This window comes from Gobius niger, assembly GCF_951799975.1.
Source record: "Gobius niger genome assembly, chromosome: 17".
Taxonomy (NCBI): Eukaryota; Metazoa; Chordata; class Actinopteri; order Gobiiformes; family Gobiidae; genus Gobius; species Gobius niger.
The window spans coordinates 19,454,682-19,477,568 of record NC_136868.1 but is presented as its reverse complement, the minus strand read 5'-3'; the positions used below and the strand labels follow the sequence as shown (position 1 = coordinate 19,477,568).

The window sequence follows — 22,887 nt, the reverse complement described above, 5'->3', positions numbered from 1 at the left end:
AATACATCTGAGCATATCACCCGTCTGGCCTGTAGCTTTAGGGCAGGAATAGGAATGACAACTGTTTAAAACATATTACCACTTCTCTAGACTTTCTGTGTATGAGGATATCTATGTTTTTCTTTGGTAAGAGACCTATCGACTGGTTTAAGACTCGAGTTTCCAAAAATTCAAGAACACAGCATTCGGTGAACTGTGCCTGGGGTAAAGTACACAGAAATGGAGGGTCAGAGGAGGACTTCAAGGATGACTAGGTCGTGGAAGGATACAAATCTCAGTTCTGGAAAACCAAGGTGCATTTAGAGTTCACTATGAGGAATCCTTGCAAGATTCACTGAAAAAATATGTTCAAACATAATACACAAGCCGATATGAACTTCAGCTTATTACTGGAAATACATTCTTCATCGACCAACATAAGCAGTCAAATCAATATTATTCGTGAATCTACTTCATGTGATTTGCTCTTTTTTTTATTTGTTCAACACTCAATGACAGTCTGGGGTGTTCAGGGCTCCGTTTAAAACCCTCTCTTATGCTGCTGTAGACTTCGTACAAATGGCTCAGAGGCGATGGAGGATTTGTTGTGTTTGGGAAAGGGTGTGTGAGTAGTGTAGATGTCAAAGCTGGTAGCCTGTAATTCGATCTCTCTAAACACCTGAAAACAATCCTCCATGTCTTGACCAGAGGGAGGCTCCTGTTATTTTCCTAGCTCTCTCACTACGCCTCTCAACTCAGCCTCTCTCCTTTGCATGTTTTCCAATATCTTTAACCTACACAATATCTTTGCTATTACATTTTGCTTTCCCAGTGGATCTGGTGTTCGAGCGCAGCAGTAGGAAGTGCTTTGGACAAAGAGGGGAAGTAATGAGGAAGTTGTTACAGGCGCTCAGGCTTAACAAGCCCTCGCCTGCCAACACGCTTCCATCATACATGAATTCAGCTGAGAGCTACACACTGGACAGATTCCAGGGACATGTAAGCACAGAGAAGAGGGGCGCTAATTGGAAAGGAGCAGTCCGTTATCCTCAGAAGCACCCTGCGCCCTGATCCAAAGAAAAACCGTCATAGAACCTCGTGAAGATTTTTGAGGAATATATATTATTGTATTACACAAATCAAAGATCAAACGTTATGTACTCTAGAAATGTGGGGAAAGAAAGACAGTCAATTCCTTTAAAATGTCTTAGCTGAACAACCATTTAAGCCATGTATGATGTACAACACTGGCATTTGTGAAAGTGACAAGTAAAATAACGGAGAACCAAGTAACCGTTATCTGGTTTACATTTGTTATCCAACTCGCATTATAACGACATGCATCGCAGATCAAGAGGGCACAAGAATAATAACAAGAATAACTGTCTACTTTATGTCTCCAGTCCACATATTTCTAGCCATAATAATTCATGTTTGAAAACCAGAGAATGACATTGAGAATCTGACAGCATTTTACATTTTGTTGTTTACAGATAATATAATATGAAGTAATTGCAGCTTTTGTCATTTCACTTATTACTAATTGCCCTACAATCATCAGCATGTTTTTTGGAAGTTAAGTGAGCTACAGAGTCAATATTTCACAAGAAACTAAATTCTACAGTGTCTACATTCAAGTCCGGTGGCTGAAAGTACGCCGAGAGGTAAATTATCAAACAAAATTGCACAAGGGTTTCTGAGATTATCTGCGCCACTGCGATAGAGCGGGTTGTCTCATGATCATCCCACCTCATGAAGGTGCACACTGTCGTTGTGTCCTTGGGCACGACACGTCACCCACCTTCCCTCCAGTGTCTGTGTACATTGGTGTATGAATGAAAGTGTGAATGGGTGAGTGGTTCCTTGCTGTAAAGCGCTTTGAGGGCCTGGTGTAGGTGGAAAAGCGCTACATAAGTTGAGACCATTGACCGCGCAAGGTTGTGCCAACAGAACGGGCAAAAGGAAACAGGAGGACGCATGCTTCCACACACCACTGACGCCAGCTTATCAAAGTTCATTTGGATATGCTAACAAAGATGGAGACCGCCAGAAGGGAAAACACAGCACAGCTACAGCGTCTCCATCTGTCTCAATATGCCTCTTATTGTCTCAAGCTTGAGTTTGGTCTCTTTCTCTCATTTCCTGCCCCTTATAAGATATTCATGGTAATTTAAAGACCAATGTGTGCTTCTGTCTGTAGATGAGCCACAACAAAAGTAGGCTTACACATACAGCAATAAACCATAAGTATGTAAAACAATTTAAACAGAATGTCAAACGTTCCCCTATTTTGGCCAAACTAATATTTGTCATTCCTCTATCTATTATTTGGTTTTTTAAGTAAGACTTATTGTTAGTTTGTATTCTGATAATTAGACTAACAATAGAAAGATTGTGCTTCCATGACAAATCTAAGATGGCCTCTTGGAGCCCAGTCTAACAGACCTCTGCGAAACAGAGCCTGGAGACCCTGTGCGTGTCGTGAGATGATTGGCAGGTAGTGAGCAAACAGGAAAAACAACAGGCCTCTGCTCCAGATGGAGCCGAAGCAGTGAGTCAGGAGAATGTACAGTATGTGCAAAGGTTGCTGCTTCAGCGAACAGCAGCACAAGAGCATTTACACAAGAGGTCCACCATTTCAAAAGGATTCTCAGATTGTCTTTTTTGGACTCCAACATCATAAATTAGAATATACACTGCGTTCCAAATTATTATGCAAATTGGATTTTTGTGTCAAAAAGGTAAAAAAAAAAAAGCAATAATAATGAAACTCATGGATGGTATCGTGTCTTGGGGCTCTATGAATCACTGACATAAATCTCAGAGGCCTGGGATTATTAGTTGTCAGGTTAAGCCCAGTTAAGGGAAAAACTACTGAAAAAGGGTGTTCCACTTTATTATGCAGATCATCATTTTCAAGCAATATGGTAAAGAAAAAGGGACTTTCTGCTGATGAAAAGCGTGAAATAGTTGAATGCCTTGGTCTAGGTATGAAAACCTTTGATATTTCATGAAAGATTAAGCTTAATCATCGTACTGATAAGAGATTTGTGGATGATTCAGAGCACACTCCGTTTTGTGCCGATAAAGGCACAATATGGACGGTTTCTGCCAGACCAACACATCAGATTATGGGAACAGATGCTACAAAGCAGCATACAGGTATTTGAAGCTGCTGGTGCCTCTGGAGTCCCCCAAACATCAAGGTGTAGGACCCTCCAGAGGCTGCAGTTGTGCATAAACCTTCTATCCAAGCCTCCCCTAAACGGTTCATTGAAGCTGATGAACAGAAACGGCTGCAGTGGCTCAGAAATACATGAGGACTCATTTTCAAACAGTCTTGTTCACTGATGAGCACCGTGTAGCCCTGGATGGTTAACTCAATGGAGTGGTGGATGGTTGGTGAATGACCACAATGTCCCAACAAGGCTGTGACGTCAGTAAAGAGGTAGCGGAGTCATGTTTTGGGCCAGAATCATAGTGAGTGAGCTGGTCGGCCCCTTTAGGCCCTTTAAGGATCAATGAAGGTGTGAAAATGACCTTTGAAAAATATGTGGAGTTTCTGACTGACCACTGTCTTCTATGCTACAAAAAGAAGAGCCGTGCTTTCCTGAACAAAATCCTCTTCATGCATGACAACGCACCATGTCCTACTGCAAAGAATACCTCTGCATCACTGGCTGCTATGGGCATAAAAGGAGAGAAACTCATGATGTGGACCCCCTCCTCCCCTGACTTCAACCCTATTAAGAACCTTTGGAGCCTCAACAAAAAAAACTTCTATGAGGGTGGGAGGCAGTTTTCATCAGAACAGCAGCTCTGGGAGGCTATTCTAACATCCTGCAAAGGAATCCAAGCAGAAACTGTCCAAAAACTTACAATTTTAATGGATTTAAGAATTTTGAAGCTGCTATCACACAAGGGCTCCTATGTTAAAATATAACTTGACCTGCTAATATTTTTTTGATTGAAATAGCTTTGGATTTCAGTAAATATGACCTCCTAATGCTACAAATACAACAAATGACCATTTTCAGTTAATTACAAGCTTTAAAATGTATTGAAACGATGAGTTGCATAATAACTTGGAACAGTGGATTTTGAGGTTTTTACTATATTTATTTTTGAAAAAAATACTGTTGTCACTAGGAATTTTTTTTCCACCACATTTAAATGATCCTCTACCAGTTAAAGACTTAAAAATTATGCTGACTCTCATTTGAGTTGACAATTTAGAAAATCTTAGAAAAATGTCATTTGCATAATAATTTGGAACGCAGTGTAGACAGTTTCATTAGTTTAGGTATTTTTCATTGATTTCAGCAATGTTTTGAACTGTGGTCTGCTTTAAATTCTGAATATTTAATCTTCACTACAATCACTACAAAACACCTGCTGTGCCGAGGGAAATATTTAATAATCAATCCCAGAGGAGAGTGAATCACTAGAGTGGAGGTACTTTTACACTGTGAGTGAGCGGCTGGCCAAACCGACAGCTTTTGTTGGACTGTAGGCACAGGGCACGCTTCATTGAGTGCTTCCATCCTTAATACCGTTATCCCCTTTCTTACGCCTCCTCTGGCTTGGCCACCAGCCATTTGGACAAAAGTGTGTGTGCGCTTTTTGAGTGGATGTGCACCTGGAGCCACACTTGAAACACTCCGTCATGTTTGTTTTGCTCTGTTTATTTTGCTTTGCCCAACATCACCTCTTCCCCTACAAGCCTCCTCAGTGGACACTCATCTTATTTCACAATTTCACACTGGCTGTTTTCTATTACCAACGCGATCTACAAAACAAAACTTGTCCAACAGCATGCAAGGTCAGTATGAGGCACCCTTGGGAAATCTCTCCAGGTCACACCCAATAAAGTAAAAAGAAAAAAATAATAATTCAGAAAGAGATCGTTTTTAAAAAGGCCTTGTGAATATATTAGTCTTCGGAAAACATATTTGTCTGGCAGGTTACACTGAGTGGCTTTGGTGTGTGTGCGACTTTAAAAACAATCAAAGCAGCTGGATACAGGCACAATGAACCATGACCTGGAAACCTTTTGGCCGGTGCTGTGTTTGTGCGCTAGGAGCAGTTCAGGTGTCATTCGTGCTCTACAACAACTACAGAGCAAATATTAACCTGACTTTTCCTGTTTCCGTTGGAAACAGGACTTTTGATGACCATTTTTATTAAATCACAGCCCAGTCTGGGTCAGGACTGTCAACAGTACCTTACAGAAAGCCTCCTATCCCACTATCCCGTGACTACGGAAGAAAACTAGCCATTTACTAGAGATAATCTGGTGCCGCATCTCTGCCACTATGAGTTTAAAGATTAATTTGATAGAAATAGATAAGCCTGAATATCTTTTGACTTGCTCTTATTTCCCAGAATAAAATGAGCAGAAAAATCACAAATGTAATGTTTCATGAACCTGTGCAAACAAGCAATATGAAAATGAAGCCACAGCGACTGGTGACAAGTGGCAAAAGCTGAGGAAAGTAAACTGTCTCAATGGATCTGTCAAAACATCTGACTCAACTGGCTTCTGTACACCACTGCAAAATAGTCAGGTGATTTCGAAATGAGACTGAAGGGCAATAGTAGACTTAAACGTGATGTTTCCTTTACCCGCGCATGCTTGCAAGGAGTCTGTACAAGATGAGAGGAATGCTAAGCCTACACCGACTCTTACCTAAGGCGACAGTGCAGCTCAATGAAAAAAGAACAACAAAAAACAACCCCACAGTTTCCACTCACACATAAACTTTAATTCCCCGTCTAATGTTCTCCACCCTGCACCGTGCATCTGCGCCTGCATCCTCCGTAAAACTCAAGCTTTCATTCACAAAGTCCAATTAAAGATTTACAGAGTTTACCCAGCATCACTCAGTTTGGGAGAAGTACTGTGCAGCAATCAGTTCATCCACTGCATGTCTTATTACATGTATCATGCACACAGCAACACTGTACAGTTATTGCTACAAATCTGAACATCCTGCATTGAATGTGACACTGAATAAATTCCCTGCAGCTGGAATGTGGTGCTCGGATCCAATGAAGAGTTAATGCAAACATATCAAACTGTGTCGAATACAGTTAAGGCACTGAGTGTGGTGAACACTGGCTCTCTCCCTTTGGCACTAACAGAATAAAAACATTGCATCATGTTCTAGAAATGGTGCCTATCATATGACGCAGAGTAAATCACCGTACCTGCCACCCCTAGAGGAGTAGTTCCCAAACATTAAACACTACAGACATCTTCGGACATTCCAACACTGTCTTATTCTTATTGCTTGACAACATTTTGACAATTATTGTTACCGCAATACTAGGAGACAATTTACATATCACAAGAAACCCACCATATTTTTTGGTTAAAAAAGAGCCCATTTACCAGGTTCAGTTCCATCAAACCTTTGTTTGGTCCTAAATTAATATTTTGTTTTAATCTTGTTATCACACACTTTGATCTTGTGCAGTGTGTCGAAATGTTTTTTTTTTTTTAAACAAGGCAACGCTACAGTTCCCAACGCCCGTAGGACAAAGGACTTCTACAGAAGAATAGCATCACTCTTTCTGACCGTCCTGTGTGTTTCCCTGATCCAAATGCATTTGAGAACCTTCACAAGGCTGTTTCACCACTTTGAGAAATGTCCTCACTCACCTCGTGGAAACGCTAAGGGCCACAACTAATTTTGTGATCAACAATAACTTTGATTTCCTAACCTTTTGATAAGCCGCAAAACAGCCTATTTCAGTTATGTTGTTGTTGTTTTTTTGTCTCACTCCTATTTCTCCGTATTAAAGTTCTACTTGAAATCTTGCTAAGACCAACCATGTAAAATGTGTGGTTGTGTGTTTTTTTTTGCCATCTTTCAATTGGTCTTAAACTTTTGATTGCAGTTAAATGTGCATTTTATGTTTTAAAAGATTCAGTTCTTAGTCCACTAGTAAAGAAGTTCAGATGGATTAACATTTGGGAGAAACTGAAATATGAACTGAAAAAATTATAGAAAAAGGATCATACTTTTAAACACATCCAAAGACTATTGTTCTATTAGACTAAATTATATCAACAAAATAATCACAATGAAACACAGACTACAAATATGTGCACTACAGTGAATATCTGAATTGAATATCTGAATTAATAATAATGAGTGGAATCAAATAATTACAGCCTTTGCAAACCGCTAATTTTGCGAACATTAAAATAGTTATTTCGATTTCGACTGTGATTAATTAATTGTAAGATGGTAAACTGGCGCAATACCATGTGCAGTTAAGTCAGAGATTTTTGTGTCAACAGCACAGTCATTATTTGACACATCAAGCAGGTCCCGACTCTGTAATTACACATCACTTGGCCACAACGCTCCGCTCAGTCAATTCTAATCAAAAGGCGTGGCATGTACACGACCTCTGGCATCTGATATTAGCAGGAGCCCTCCACAACATGGAAATCATTAGAAATCATTACACAAATGCTGTCTAATGAAAACATCCGTCGCCTCCATTGATTTCTGCAGGGAAAATCTCTGCTGCATGCTCTCAGTGTGTGACAATAGACTCCCATATGACTTTAGTGTGATGGACTAGTGGTACATATCTTTTCACCCACAGAACTAGCAAGTGGACTTACTTCTTTGACAGTGATCTTGTGACCAGCATCGCCCTCTGAAGTGACCGTTGATGGTGTTCTGGGGGCAGATTGTCTGGCCCTGCGCCGTCCCAGGACACACATCTCCACACTCCCTCTCGTTCTTATTGCCCACGATGTAGTTGTCCTCCATGGAGTCTAGGATCTTGGACCAGTCCAGTGTGGCCAGGTAGCAGAGGTCGGCGTTCTTCTCGATCCTCACCGCTCCCCTGGTGATGTTCATCAGACTGTGCAGGCCCAACTCCCTCATCTGCAGCATCTCGTACATCACCAGCGCATAGTTGAAGAAGAGGTTACTGCCGCGGATGACCGTGAGGTTTGGGAAGAGCTGCGCCAGCGTCTCGAGCCCGTAGACCCGGAACAGTAGCACGTAGTCGGTAACCATTCGAAGCTTGGGGTAGCTGAGGCCTCGGAAGTCTTCAGTCTTGGTCTTGAACATGAGCAGGATCTTGAGGTGGCCCTCGATGATGGTGCAGTTTTCGAGCACCTGCAGGTTGGTCACATTGTTGCGGATGTCTTTACTTTGGCAGACTGAAAAACAAAACAAGGAAAAAAACATTAATATCGGAAATTTCTCCAGGGAACAAACTACTTAAATAGATCACAAATGTTTTTTTCTTCAACACTCATTCATTCAACACTCAGTCGCTTCTGTAGTCTTTCTAACACCACCAAACACACACATGAAAACATTAACATGGGGTATATTGTTGATGGTTTGAATGTCTTGCCCAAGGACACAAATACAGAAGTTGGAGACACCCGGTCCATCAAACCTTTAGGAAAGGATGACTCCTCTTTAAACCCCCGACACCATAAAATCTTGTATTTACTTTGATTTGGGTTTTAAAGCAGTACTAAGTAACTCGTGCTCCTAGAGTTCATAAGCGCCACTGCAGGTGTCATAGCATGTTATGTTTTTTTGAGTAAATACTATACTGACAGAAAAGACAAAGGGAGAGAGGGATATTGAACATCCAATTACACAATGGAGGTCATTTTTTTACTTGGCTGTAAATACTGTTTAAATGGCACTAGCCCGCAGTTAGCTTCTTCGTTGTGATTCCATTAGTGTGTATTGGGGCTTCCGACCTGGTGCAGGAAAGTTGCAAGTGTGGTTTTCTGGCCGAGGCAATAGAGGACGCCCCCCAATCATCCCGTTAACACTTGTATTACCCCCAGAGGGACTACAAAAGGGATATATTAAGATAAACAAGTTACTTAGGATTGCTTCAATATTTTTTTCCGTTCATTAACATACCATCTTCTACCTTTGCATCAGTGAACTGTGCACAAGATTTACAGCTAATTTGTAACGGTAGAAAAACAACTCCCATGATCTGCTGCCTCAGTAGAAACAAAGCAGAATCATTCATAAAGCATCCCCTCACGTTTCTCTCTCTGCCTGTTTTCCTGGCTCACACACACACACACAGCCTTGCCTTTCATTGGCTGCTCTAGCATGTCTCTAGAGAGGAAATTATTGTAAGGCACAGTCTGGTCTGAATGAAGCAGACATGAGAGGGTTAATAGAAATGAAGCCCAGAAGCAAAATGCTTATCCAAGCTCATTCATACTCTTTAGCTGCTGAAAACACGCAGGCACCGCACATTTGAGCAGCGCCGGCACACTCACATCAGAGGAATTGTGGATTCATTAGAGAATAGAAAGCTGTGGAGATTAGCGCCTTAAACCTGGTAGAAAATAATGTGGCAACTAATTTAATTATAGCATAAAACAATCCCTCTAAAATAAGTTTACACATTTTGCAGTTAAGGACAGATAATTGCTAAAATAAGGCAAAATGTGAATATCAGCCAAGACAAGTGGTGTAAAAGAGAAAATACATCTTCACACATTGTAGAAGTTATACAGTGTTTCCCAACGAGAGGTACAGGGACCCTAGGGGGTACTCGAGGACTTCGCAGGGGGTACTTTGAACAATGTCAGATTCAAAAACTGAAATTAAACAAAAAAAAGAAGATCTAGAGCCAACCTGGTGAATGCTACAGATTAAACTTCCCATTCTGTTTATGATTGCAGACACAAACATGTCAACAAACTCACCACAAACTCTGACCGGCAGCCGCTCAGTGGAAGACTTACACTTCCTTAAACTACAACCACAACAAGAAAATACTACCATGTTTACTACTGTGAGGTAAGGTAACTGGAACTAACATTCATAATTCAGTGCTATGACGGGCTGTACAGAGGGCGTTTTGAAACTTAATACAATAACAGACATATTTCTTCCACGGGACTGTGATAAGAGCAACCTTACACCTGACTGTCTTTCCTGCCTTATCTGCTGGGCACATCCTACAGGACGACAGGACACCGTCAGCCCGCTGCTCTCACCGGACACTGTTGTGCTTCATCACAATACAACAAATGCGTGATGTGCCATGCGCATCACTAAGTAACTCATGCCCCTGTAGGCGTCGTAACATGGTGCGTTTTCTTTTACTCATTAATTGTCCGTCAGCGTAAATACTACACTGACAGAGAACACAAAAGGACAGAGGGATATTGTGCATACAACTATACAGTGAAGACAATTTTTTTCACTTGGCTGCAAATGCTGTTTAAGTGGAGCTAGCCCACAGTTAGCGTCGCCCATTAGCCTGTTAGCTTCTTCTTCGTGATTCCATTAGTGTGTATGGGTGACGCCTACCCGGTGGTAGCGACGTTGCAATTGTGTGTTAATCAAGTGTTAATCATCCCATCAACACTTGTATTACCCCCAGAGGGACTATGAAAATGATTTAATAAGGTACTTCTTTAAGTGTCTTTAATTGTATGAAGTATCTTTTCCTTTCTTACCTAAATCAGTTATTTTCCAACAATAATTCTATTAGTTGAGCGATAAATCACTAGTTCAAATCCATACAATACACAAAATTATTATGTAATGCAACTTTAACTAAAGGAGACTTATTTATGCGGTTGACACATCATGGTGTCGTTTACAAAAAATGGGATAATCAAATTCAATTTCAATTCAATTGTATTTTAGAGAGCTCCGAAGGTTTTCACTGCTGACGGACCCTCTCACATCAAAACCTATAAAACAATTGATCCTGGAGCGTTGTAGGGACCACTATGATGAAAAGTGAAGGCTCTATACTAACCACACATACAGCCATTGGGTCTCAAAAAGGTCAATTACACACAAATATCAAGTTTGTTTTTCATATAAAAAGTTCCATGATGCCCCTTTAAATGTGAAAATATTTAGTTTAGCATACCATGACCATTATCATAGTCACCAATCAATAGAAATGACATTAATTACATAAAAATTGTAACTGGCACACGCGTTGGACAAATACAAAAGGCATCTTGGTTTAGGGTCTGGGGCCAAAAGAGGGGCATATATAAAACAAATGGAGTGGGGAAGCGATTGAAGGAAGGAAAAAAAAGTGTGGGCAGAAAGGAGGGGGACATCTGGAAGAGGGGGGTGAAAGTGTAACCTGAGTGGCGGCAGGAGCGCAGCGGGGTGACGTAAGAGACCCACAGGACGGTTGGCGATCACATGCATGAATGGAGGCCTGCTATGGGCCGCAGTTACATGACAGGCTTCACGTACACAGAGCCACACAGGGGCAGGTGGGGGGGGGTATTTAACCAAAAACAGACTGGGTTTACAAAAGGATGGTGGTGAGTGGGACAATTTATCTACATCAGACACTGGCATTTTAATTTTTGTTTTGTTTTAGTGACTATGCAACAACAACAACAAAAATCTAGAATACCGGGTTGGTGTAGGGGACTCGCTGGACAATGACTGAAGTCCCCCACTCGCCCACCCTCCCGCTGCGGACCACCCATATGCAGACAGCTTGGTGTTCTCACAGGCTGTACAGGAGCTCTTAATTACAATAACAACTCAATCAGTGCCTAATGAGCCTATGTGGGCCGGGGCTTTTGATTCAGTGGGACCGGGGAAAGAAAAGGGAAAATAACAGAGCACAGGCTAGAACGTACTGTACCATACCGTGTAGACCTCTATATGAGAAATGTGGGCCATCCTCCCGCCTTCCCTGTCTGTTTGACACTTAATTTGGCAGCAGGAATGAGAAAATGTAGAGCGGGAGCGAGGTATAGGGGGTGTCAGACAAACAGGAACAGCACAGGATAAAGCTGCGAGCGAGGTGAATGAGTTTAAGTCTTCAGCGGGAGATTAGCGCTTCACTTATTAATAGGGAACTTTCGAAACTATATGCATGCCAATACCACTTGTTGCTTATAATGAGGAAAATAATCTTATGACCACGGTCAAGTCTTTATTGCATTAAAATTCAAGCAGCTTACAGGTATTTATAAGCAGGTCAATTCTTCATACAATAAGCAAACTAAATAAAATATACGATATAATATAACGAATAATTTACTTACTTATAAATGGCTATGTATATTATTGGGTTTTAAAATCTATGTATCAACAGGATAACTAGAAAAAAGACCTGGATTGTGTTAACTTATATTCTGCTCCAAATCACTGTATCTTTTGAGCCATGAACAGCATCAATAAAAAGCATCGCTCCGAGTTAACCCAAGGCTAGCCTTAGAAGAGTGATTTAACATGAGCAGTGCAAATGAGGTCATAGCACATAACATCTCTGTTCATCTGCTATTCAGTCAGCTCCCACAGCTGCAAGCTCTGTTATAGTGTAGCTACAATTTCAGACTGATACTGATCGTATTTTTAGCATTGTACTCCCTGCAGAAAACTTAATATGCTTCAAACAAGACTAGCTGGCTGGCCATGAGAAGTGGATCACGATTGCACCTATAGAAGGTGAGAAAAGGTTGTTTTGGCCCAAGTAGAAGTGGCTTGCCTTGGACGTTGGCTGAAGCAAAGGGCAGCTGCACGATAGGTTAAGCATGAAACCAGAACAGGCTGAAGAGGAAACGTGTTAGCAAACTCTGTACAGTGAGAAGGGTCCTCTAAATTTGGCCGCTGACTGACCCTCATGAGGTGATTTTCTGGTTATAGACGTGCCAATAAGGAGGATATGGTTATACAAGGCAACCGAAGCAGACACTGTAGCTCTGGAAAGGGCTGGGAAGTGAATCGAGCCGCTGTGTGTCAAACTGCAGCTTCTACACTGAAAAATGATGAAGAGGCATCTTGATTAGCATGTACAGACTTGTGCAACCAAAACAAAGAATGAAAAATAGCAGCACTATTCAGTTTGAACTGGGAGGGTTTATGTGCTACAGAACAATACTGAAGTACTACAATGCACATTGCAGCCTTATAAGACTGAGGTAAGATGAATGGCAAGAGAAGGTGAGTGCAGTGGACCAACCGCTCAAGCATATGTTGAGCCATTGCCTCAGCTACCATCGAGAAGCAGTCCCAACCTATTTATATACAACACAGGATCCCCTTACAGCTGTGGCATGAGGCCAGGCAGGCTGGGGTAGACTGAAGCAGCATGCAGGTTTGGTCAGATGACTGTGGAAAGAATGGTCTCTCGTGGCGGATATGCTACACTTTAACATTAGCTTGTGGACGGTTCAGATACATGAGTGTTGTGGCTTGAAGCAATAGTCTTACTAACAAACGTTTTATGCACACAGAATTGCATATGACGTCTAACATTTCTCCGCATAAAACTGTTGTGTACACAAACCAACGGCTTATATTTGTAATGCGTTTTACACGCCTATGCTGAAGTTTCTCTTAGTGCTAAACTGTAGTCATAATCCATTAACACCATACTCATTGGTTGTAAGCTACTATAGCATCCACAGCTGCTCTGGGGTAGACTGACAGAAGCAACACTGTCAGTCTGCACCAGAGCCCTGATGGCTATTCACATTTTCTTTCAAATTAAAGAGGATATATTGCTTCATTCAGGCATGTCTGAGTAAAGCTTATGAATCCTGCTTGCTGCTTTAGTCCTAGAAAAGGAGTGGTCCAGCCTCTGATGTACATAGAACAGAGGTGAACAACCCCTTACAGGAAGTGTCTTCCCTGCACATGCTGCCATGGGACAGTTAACATACACGGTCACTCTCTCGGAGGGAGTAGGAGGTACAGAGAGTGCTTCCAGGTTACGTAGGACTGCGGGAGAAGCCTGGGGTAAATAGGGAATTGTATAAGAGTGCAGCCTTCGCACCAGGGAAGATTAAAAAATTACTCAAACATGTGCGAGTGGCTCTTTACTTCAAGTATATTTTTGATGAGGGAACAACATTGTAACATGGTAAAAAGCTAAACAATTGCACAATACCCCCTCTTAAACATACATGTGCCTGTAGTTGTCTGTGAAAGGTGTGAAATAGTATGATACAGGTTCTTTAATGGGTTACCAGTTATTTGTGTATACTTATTTGCTACAATAAGCACTTTGTCTGACTAGACATATAATAAGAACACAACAAATAAAGAAAAATGGGTTACAATGGAAGAGGGGCAACGGTCCTAACATTGTGGGACATTTGAGACGTAACCCGCCAAAAAAACGGTACAATTAAGTGTAGACATGGTGCGCTGAAGATATTTCAAGAAACACACACAGTCACAGTGAGTAAGACCTAAAACATCTGATGTTGCCTTTCATCTTCCCACGTCAGGGAGGGCACTGCAGCAGCGCCTTGGTGTGGTGAGAGGAGGCAGACATGCTCAGTTCCTCTGCTTGACTTTAGCCACACGGAAGCAGCTGCAGGGACCAGTCCCACAACGGCTCTAGCCCACAAACCAAAAGGTTCACACTGAACAGGCTGAGCTCAGCTGCTGCCTTCACCAAAACCCATCACAGCTTTCCCTTTTTCTGTAAGACTAGATACCAAGACATATATCAATATTTTACATCAAGTCAAGACTCAACAGAGCAAAGCCACTTGACTACCAGTGTAGTTTTAGTCATGGTGAATGAGTTCTATTCATTCCTGTGATGTTCGTTTGGTTGACAAGTGACAAGGAAGTGAGCCTAAACAGATAAATGCAACCAATCAATTGAAAAAATGAATGTTGGGTCAGTAGTATTTTGAAGCTTAAAGCTGAGACAGCAGTGAAGACTGAGAGCATTTGTCTGCTGTGCAAGAACACCAGCTCTGTCTGTCTGCTGCAGGGAAACTTCACACACACAAACTGCGTCTCGAGTCTTTCCCCAGCTCTCCCCTCATAGCCTTTTGCTACACCACAACTTCAACTTGACTAGCTAACAAATGAGATGCCAATTTCTTCTGTTATTGCAGGGAAATCTAAAACAACAACTATCACAAATAAATGCTGAACATGAAAATCAAACTTTGTAACTCTGCGACAAAAGGCATTAAAAGGTATAAAAGCCCAAAAGCAACAAGCCAGTGTTTTGAAAGGGGAGCTAGGGAGAATACTGTAACCCACTGCCAGCACAGCTAGTTCTGTCGCCATAGCAACGCATCTCAGGCAGGTTCACTGGGACAAAAACACAGACCCCCCACCCGACACATACATATGCCATGACGGAACACATTACCAACATAAGCATGAATGGCATAAAGAATCATAACTACGCAGTGGCCACAGAGCTAACAAACATGCGGTGGCCCACAATGTCGTTGTTTCTGTACAGAAGAAGAATGCCACCTCAAGTTCAGCTGGAGAAAGAATGCCAAACACAAACACGGGCGAAGAAAACAAACAAGGCAGTAGATAGGTGGCAATAACATGTTGCTCACGTTTAAAGGGTCTTTAAGAACCAGCTATCTCAATAGCACAGGATAAGCAGGTATGTGTCTGCAAAACACAAATCTGCAGCAGTGTGAGAGAAAAACAACTGAATGGTGAACCCTCTCACCCCGCAGATAAAAGCCCAGGGAGCGAGGACAAGATATGGAGTGGAAAAGGGAGAACGCCCCAGCTCCGGGAGGCAGCAGTGAACATGGAGCATAGTCTCAAGTCAACTTCTGTACTCTAAACCCATACAACCAACTGCTAAATTCCTTTAATATGGCTGGCGGTTGTTGGGAAAGATATATCTAAGCAAATCATTGACACCAAAAGTATCAACAGAAAATGGGTATCTCTGAACCATTTCTCTGAACTATTTGCATTTATATAAGTTACCCTCTGCTAACGAAAAACAAAACAGTCTGCATACAGTGTGCATAATTATCTGTTGACAAACTCACTGCCCTGTGTCAAATGGCCATGTCTTAGTCATATGACAGTCCTTAAAATACATTTACCCATCAGGTTGTGTTACACTGCTGTTCCCAGTTACCATATTCAAACATGCCATGCATGTAATCTACAGTACACTATTAATGTTCCAATTGCAAAATCCAGTTGGCTCAGAGAGTAGAGCGGCGGTTCAAATCCCGCAGGTGTCCTTGGGCATGACCCACCTTGCTTCAACTGGAGGCTAGGTGGGTGGACACAAAGACAGTAGGCACCTTCAGGAGCTGGGATTCGAACCCCCGACCTTCCGATCATGAGACAACCTGATCTACCAACTGCGCCACTGTCGCCCCTTTTAAGTAGTGCAAACGAATTCCAAAGCTATATAAGAAACCTGCTGCCCTAAAGTAACAAGCGTACATTTTGACTGAATATGTGGATTTTGGCAATCCCAAATAGCCAATTGAACAACATCAATGAAGTAAAAAAAGATATATTCTGACTTTATTTTCAAAAGCACAAAGCGTTTTGTGCCGTTTTCTCTATAACATTAAATTGGTGAGTGTTTTTCTCCTTTTTTTTTCACTTCACCAACTTGTCGCAGCTCATATGCATTTTCCTATGATGGTAGCTCAGATGGTAAAGCGGGTCATCTCATGACCGGAAGGTCAATGTTGTTTCTTCTGGATTTGCGCAATATAGTAATATCAGAAAAAAATACACTTTTAATTAAAGCATCTAGTCACGGTAGATCTGTAAAATTAATCAATAAATGATAACAATAATTTATATACATAATAATAACAATAATAAAAATAATAATGATAATAATAAAATTATTAAGATGACCCGCTTTATCATTTACGCTCTGTCGCAGAAAAATGCATATGAGCTGCGACGAGTAATCTCAAGCAACAAAAGAACTACCATTTGAGATAATAAAAAAAGAGTTGATTAAAAGAAAACACACAAACAGTTCATCTAACATTTTAGAAAAAACTGCGCAAAAGCAATATTTACTGTGCTTTAAAAAAAACAAATTTATTACATTTGTGAACAATTTTTATCTTGTCTGGCCAAGAACGTAATAGCCAGCCAATCTCGGCCGCAAATCGTTGTTCTGTTATTGGCTCGACAGTGTTATTACACATTGGCGGCACGTTAGTACAGCGGTTAGCACTCGGGCTTCACAGCTAGAAGGTCCAGGTTCTATTCCCACCTGGACTGGGCGTGTCTGTGTGGAGTTTGCATGTTCTCCCCGTGTCTGCGTGTCACTAAAAACATGTACAATAGACCAGGATGAATGACAGCGTGTTGCATGGGGGACGACGGATGGAAGTTAGCCAGTGACTACAATCCAGTGTGGCTTGTTCATTAACATGCACTGTTCCTACCAAATAAATAAACCAATTACATTATTGGCCTGTTATTACGTTGTCTGTTCCGTCAAGCCCTAATTTTGAGCATGTATGCACATTTGCATCTGGAAAATTGAGGAAGGAAGCACCAGGTAAAGGTTCCTCTAGTAGTTTACATCCGCACTAGAATCAGAGCATTGCTTCCCCGAGGAAGAACCAAAGGCACATAAAGTACTACCAGAATAGCCTTTAAAGTCCAACTCTGACCACACATACAGTAATCTACCCAAAACAGCATTTTGAAATCCAACAAGTGCTGGTGTAAGATAGAGCAGAGGTTCTCAAATAATTGAGGTCAAATACTTTCACCTCAATTATAAACAATAAACATTTACAAACTTTTTTTTTTTTTTTGTATCAACATCTCTCAGTTCTTTTATAATCTTTGGGAGCAACTGAGATTGCACATTTCTTTAGTTTATTACCAGATTTCAAATATTACCTTGTTCCTCATACTATTAAGAAAAACAAATTCCTGCGCTTGATGCAGATCTGTGCATATGCATGTGTGAATGTCCACGTCCTCCGGACAAAGACTCGAGCGCTGCACAGAAAAAGCCTACGATGGTCAGACTGAGCCTGCAGTGGACAGAGAGCGCCTGCAGTGGGGTGGTCAACGCTATGAGGGATGGGGTCTGCAAACAGCAGCAGGTGGCCAGGCTGCACACAAGGGTTTATGTCCACTTGCCAGTTACACTTCAAAACATTCAACACATGGTTTATTGTCGTATAAGGACACTGTGCTCAGCTGAATCAAACACGCAAGTGAAAATGCAACAGTGAAAGACAAAAGTGCAACAGTATGAAACAACCTGATGCTTTTAGGTCAGAGGCATAGCTAGACCACTTTTACTGAGGCGGTATGAATCAGCTGTCTGAAGAATAGATATATGCTCAATTATTGTCTTTAAACTCAACTTCAAGCGCTCCAGAAAGATAACTTTTATATGAACTATTGTACAACTGCAATAAGCACTGTACTAGATACAGATAACGGAACAACTGGCATAGTATTGCATGTTATTGAGCTGTCAATAGAAAATTAATAAATAAAAACAACGGGACAAATGCTACAGTATAACGTTAACGTTGTCTTAGCAACAGTCCTGTTAGAAATATTCATATACGAGTTGAAACCATTTACTAAAGCCATTAACTTTTTTTTCAGAATAAAATGTGCAATTTTATGTATTTTATGTTGAATACGTTCTTTCTATAGGATTGTTAAGTGATTCATTTATTGAACATATACATATAGCGCTCCTATTTCTATTTCCTATTTCTCAGTTCCAGAATTGTGTTAACAAGCCAGTGAGGAACAAGAAGGGGGCAAATCTCCCAGTTGCACAACTTGTTTTCACAAGTTTGACCTGAAGACAGCGCAGCAGCTACTTCAGGAAACTGTTGATGATTTAGAGACACTTGATGATTTAGTAATACACGTGTGACATGGTAGAAAAATGTCTACTGTCAATTTGCAAACTTTTCTTTTGCTAGTAGTGCCAAGAGGCAGCATGACAATTCAAAGTCAATTTGTATAAGACTTCAGAGAATTAAACAGCATTTAGTAAATAACCACTAAACTTGTAAATAACAAACTCTTTAATTAAGAAAATCTAGAAAACGTGTCCTTCACACATCCACAGCCCTCAAAAGTAAGACCTTTTTTGTTTTAAATCTGGACGATGAAAGCCGTCCTAGCAATAGGTTACAATAGGTTACCAACAACATGCACATACCCCTTATTCCTTTGTTTCATGGCACTGGTTGTTCTGGTTCACTTCACTTGACATATTTATCATGTCTATAGCTATTACTGCTTACATTTCAAAGCTGTTTTTTAATCATACTTTTCCATCTTTCTTGGTCGAGATTTTTTGCCTGAAAGTGAAAATAATGTAATTTTCCCTCGAGCTTTGATAAAGTTAGTCTGATGGTAGTTTAGAAATCCTTTAAAGCTAACGACCTATGGCTTGTTTACACTTTAATGTGATTTTACACTATTTGCCCAAAACAGATTAACTTAAGAAAAACGTCACACGTGGTTGGGTTAGACGCTCCACGCCTGATCGCACAAACAAGGAAGCGCGCGCGCACACACCATCTAAAGGTGCGTACACACCAAAGGTGCGTCCACGCCCCATCTGCCTCTCGTTGGACGCCAAACAACGCCGCTTCACACACGCGACAAACGCCTGTTTGCTGGCGCGTGAAGGTTGGCAAGCGTCAGACATGGGAGGCGTGTCTGGCCACCGGTTGTTGAGGGCGCACTCACACTTGACATCCGAACCTGCCACTCTCGAGCTCGTTTGAGGAAAGGCCTGGATGCCCCGAACGGCCCGCGCTCACACTTACACAAACGAACCGAGCCGTGGCCGAACACGAGGAGTTGTTTACAAGTGCACGTGAGCAGCAGCAGCGCAACATAATGCGGAAGAAAAAAAAACCTAAGCTGCGTGAAATAATGTCTACTATGAGCCCTGTCAAATCTCTTCACTCCACTTTTCTTTGCATTTTACTACAGTTTAACAAAAAGGGCTGTGGTGAATAACAGTCGATTTTAATAAAGCAGAGAAATATAGAAGTGCGCGTCCCCCTGTCCCGCCAGCTGAGCCTTTCTTTGGAGTCACATACAGCCTGAACAGAAGATCTGACTCTCAGTTTATGTCATTCATTGCTGCTTCGGCCACTGGTTAAACAGCTTTATGTTGGTGAACTCCTGAAGTCTACGCTTTACGTTACAACAAAGCACTTAACACGAACGCGCACCAAAATCACAAGTGATAAAAGCACCCGCAGGTTTTATCTGTCCCACTAAAGCCTGTGGCCAAACCGGGTACAGTAGCAGAGAGGGCGGGAGAAGCGCAGCCGCTCCCCGTATAGTCAGCCCGAGACGCGCGTGAAGCGGCCTGGGCGTCGGGAGTGAGCGGTCGGGGAGACGAGCGGTTTGTGGCCGGGGGTCCGGGGAGCTGCCCGGGAGAGAAGCGGTCGGGGCCGGGGAGACGAGAGCGAGGTAGCCGCTGCTCTGTTTGATAAATACAGCCTTTTCTCACTGTTTTACGTGACAAATGCACCCGCCCATACAACAGCCGCTTGTATCTGTGCGTGTGCGCATACACGAGCAAACGCGAGCCGCGCTCTGGCCCCACTCCTCCAAGCGGCCAAAGTCCGGAACCGAGTTCGACTCGGGCATGGTTTGTTGCAGGTAACAGGTGACGCCTGAGCCCAGTCAGCATCCCTGATTGGTTAACAAGGCATAAATGAACGCACGTGCAGATTGGATTACTTGAGTGCATGAAGCAGTGGGCGCGGCCTCCCTGTTCGCTCACCGCGCTGTTCTCCCTGGCTTTCACGCGCGTCCTTCCACATCCGCTCGCGTTTGCTACGCTCAATACGCGCGGACAGCTTTGCTTGCATTTCGAAGCGCGTTGAAGCGCCTCTACATAGGGTTAACATGGAAGTTGGAGGCGTGGACGCTTTTGGTGTGTACGCACCTTCAGAGTGTTTGTGCGTCGTTATGACAAGGCCCGGCCGCGCGTAATGGGCCAGTCCTGCAATTCCCAGTTTAGACTCGCTGCGGCAGACCACCCTTGTCCAGTTGTGCAGCAACTACTGTAAGTCCTGGGGCTGGCGCTGCTCAAACGTGTAGCTTTAAGAAGCGCAGCGATGGGCGGGGTCACGAGCGCGTACGACGACACAAACCTGAAATTACCATCCCCTTAATTAGACAGATCAAACCGCCGAAGCGTGCGTCAAAACAACGAGCGCCTCACGGATTTCATTTGGAAAAAACCTGACAGTAGATTGATGGGAAGCAACAAACACGTGTTAATTTACATTTCACAGTAGCTTTACGACTAATTGGATTAAAACCCACTGAGCCTGCGAAGTTGTTTAGAACTGCAGCGATAAGTCTTTGCTGGGGTTAACAAAGTTTGTTAGAAGAAGAAGAAGAAAAAAAACCCTCTCCACATCATCACAATTCCAACAACTACTTCCGCCTTGACTTGTAAAACAATACTTACTTTCCCCGTTGGTCAGTCCACACTGGCAGATGACGCAGGTGCTGAAGATAAGACACACAATTTGCGTTCGCAGTTTCAGCGTCCACCGTCCCATTTTGAGCTTTCCCTCCAAAGCCCCTCGTAAATCCAGCGGGGAGTGTCTGTATTGTCCACGGTATAAAAGTTTATGTTTCACTTGAGCTCGTCTTTACAGCGAGTGAGCGCGACGAATCTACACGCACGCAACTAAATAACGTGATCCTGGGTTCTGGCAACACACATGCGAATTAATATCTTCATCTTCCATAAGTGAAGGCGACAGTCCACGTTCATCTGCTTTGTTTTGGTGCTACTCTATATGAAGAAAGACTGATTGAAATCCGTAGCGCTGGGTAACGAGTAAGATGTCCAGTCGGTGAGCGCTCATCACTATAACGTGCTTCCCAGTGGAAAAACGCTTCTTCTACATATGATCAAAGTAGCTTACAGAGCAATGCGCCCTGCACTCTTAACTCGTCGCACAATTGTAAGTCTTTTCGCTTTTTAAGTCTACAGATTAAATACAGTTTCTCACCAGACGATCGTCTCTTAAAAGAGAAGTGAACACATCCCAGGAAACTGATCAGAGCGGCTACGTGCAGGAAAAACGAAGAGCCTTCCCAACTACGACCTTCCTCTGAACTCGCTCACCCCCGCTGACCACCACGCCGCGAGCCACTCCGCCGCCAGAAACGACAAGACGGACAAAACTAAGCAAGAATGGGTATCCTGTGATGGGAATGGTGGTCTACACCCGTTCAATGGATGGGAAAATGATGGAAACATCGATGGTGTTGAAGCCGCACGCTGCTGTGAAATAAGAAACTCCACCACGCCGTTTCTTTTTTTTTTTTTTCCTCAGATGAACGATAGCTGATGAGGAAAACAGCTAACGCTAGCGAGCTAATCCAAAACAACGAGGTTCTTGTGTCGACGCCGGAGTTCGGTTAAAGCGACGGCGGCAAAGTGATTATTCCTCGTAAAGGAGTCCAAAACAGTGGGGCAAACGCGTGTAAAAAGACTTTAAAAAGACGGATCAAGTGTAATAACTTAGATTCCCGTTCGTTTAGCGACTGCTCTCCCTCAGGTTCCTCCTCTTTCCGTCTCTCCACAGTAAACAAGTCCTGCCAGTCTCAGCTGGGCCGCGACCCTCCGCAAAACCCGGAGCGGATAACCGTGCGTTCAACGGGCCCGGCGCGGATCTGGACTGCTGCTGTTACCGGGGAGGCTTTGCGCACAGGCTGGTCTAGTGCAGGTATCTCCTCCTACCTGAAATTCTCGAGCTTTTTCCAAGCAGCTCCCCAAAGGCTTTTTACAACATCCGGAAGTTGCATAGTTACACAAGGGTCATTGTGCAAGTGGCTCTCTGCCGTTTTTGTTGCATAAAAGTAGCCCTCAAGTTTATTATCAAGCAAGTAGGCCTAACAAGAAATGTGCAAACAATAGCAACATGTATCCAATTAAGTAATACTTCCACAGAGACAAAATACAATTTCATATATTTTGGTCATAAAGAAGTTGAAAAAAGAAAACTAATTTAATATGTCTTTTCACGTCAAATGAACTGAACACATACCAAATTATATATACCAAGGCGGCGCTTGATGCAGTGTTCTTTACATTGTGTAAACAAGAATCCATGATGCAGGGATGTAGGCTATGTCT

General features: G+C 42.5%; 1 protein-coding gene across 1 annotated transcript in view; it reads right to left on the bottom strand.

Annotated features, from left to right (window-relative positions):
• Positions 1-21,342, bottom strand: part of insrb (insulin receptor b) — a 45,739-nt gene extending 24,397 nt beyond the window's left edge. The window contains exons 1-2 of the mRNA XM_079575408.1: positions 21,205-21,342; positions 7,622-8,170 (exon numbers count right to left, since the gene is read on the bottom strand). Coding sequence (XP_079431534.1) covers positions 7,622-8,170; positions 21,205-21,298 — 643 coding nt within the window. The 5' untranslated portion in view covers positions 21,299-21,342. The remainder of the gene's footprint in view (positions 1-7,621; positions 8,171-21,204) is intronic.
• Between the last annotated feature and the right edge of the window lie 1,545 nt (positions 21,343-22,887).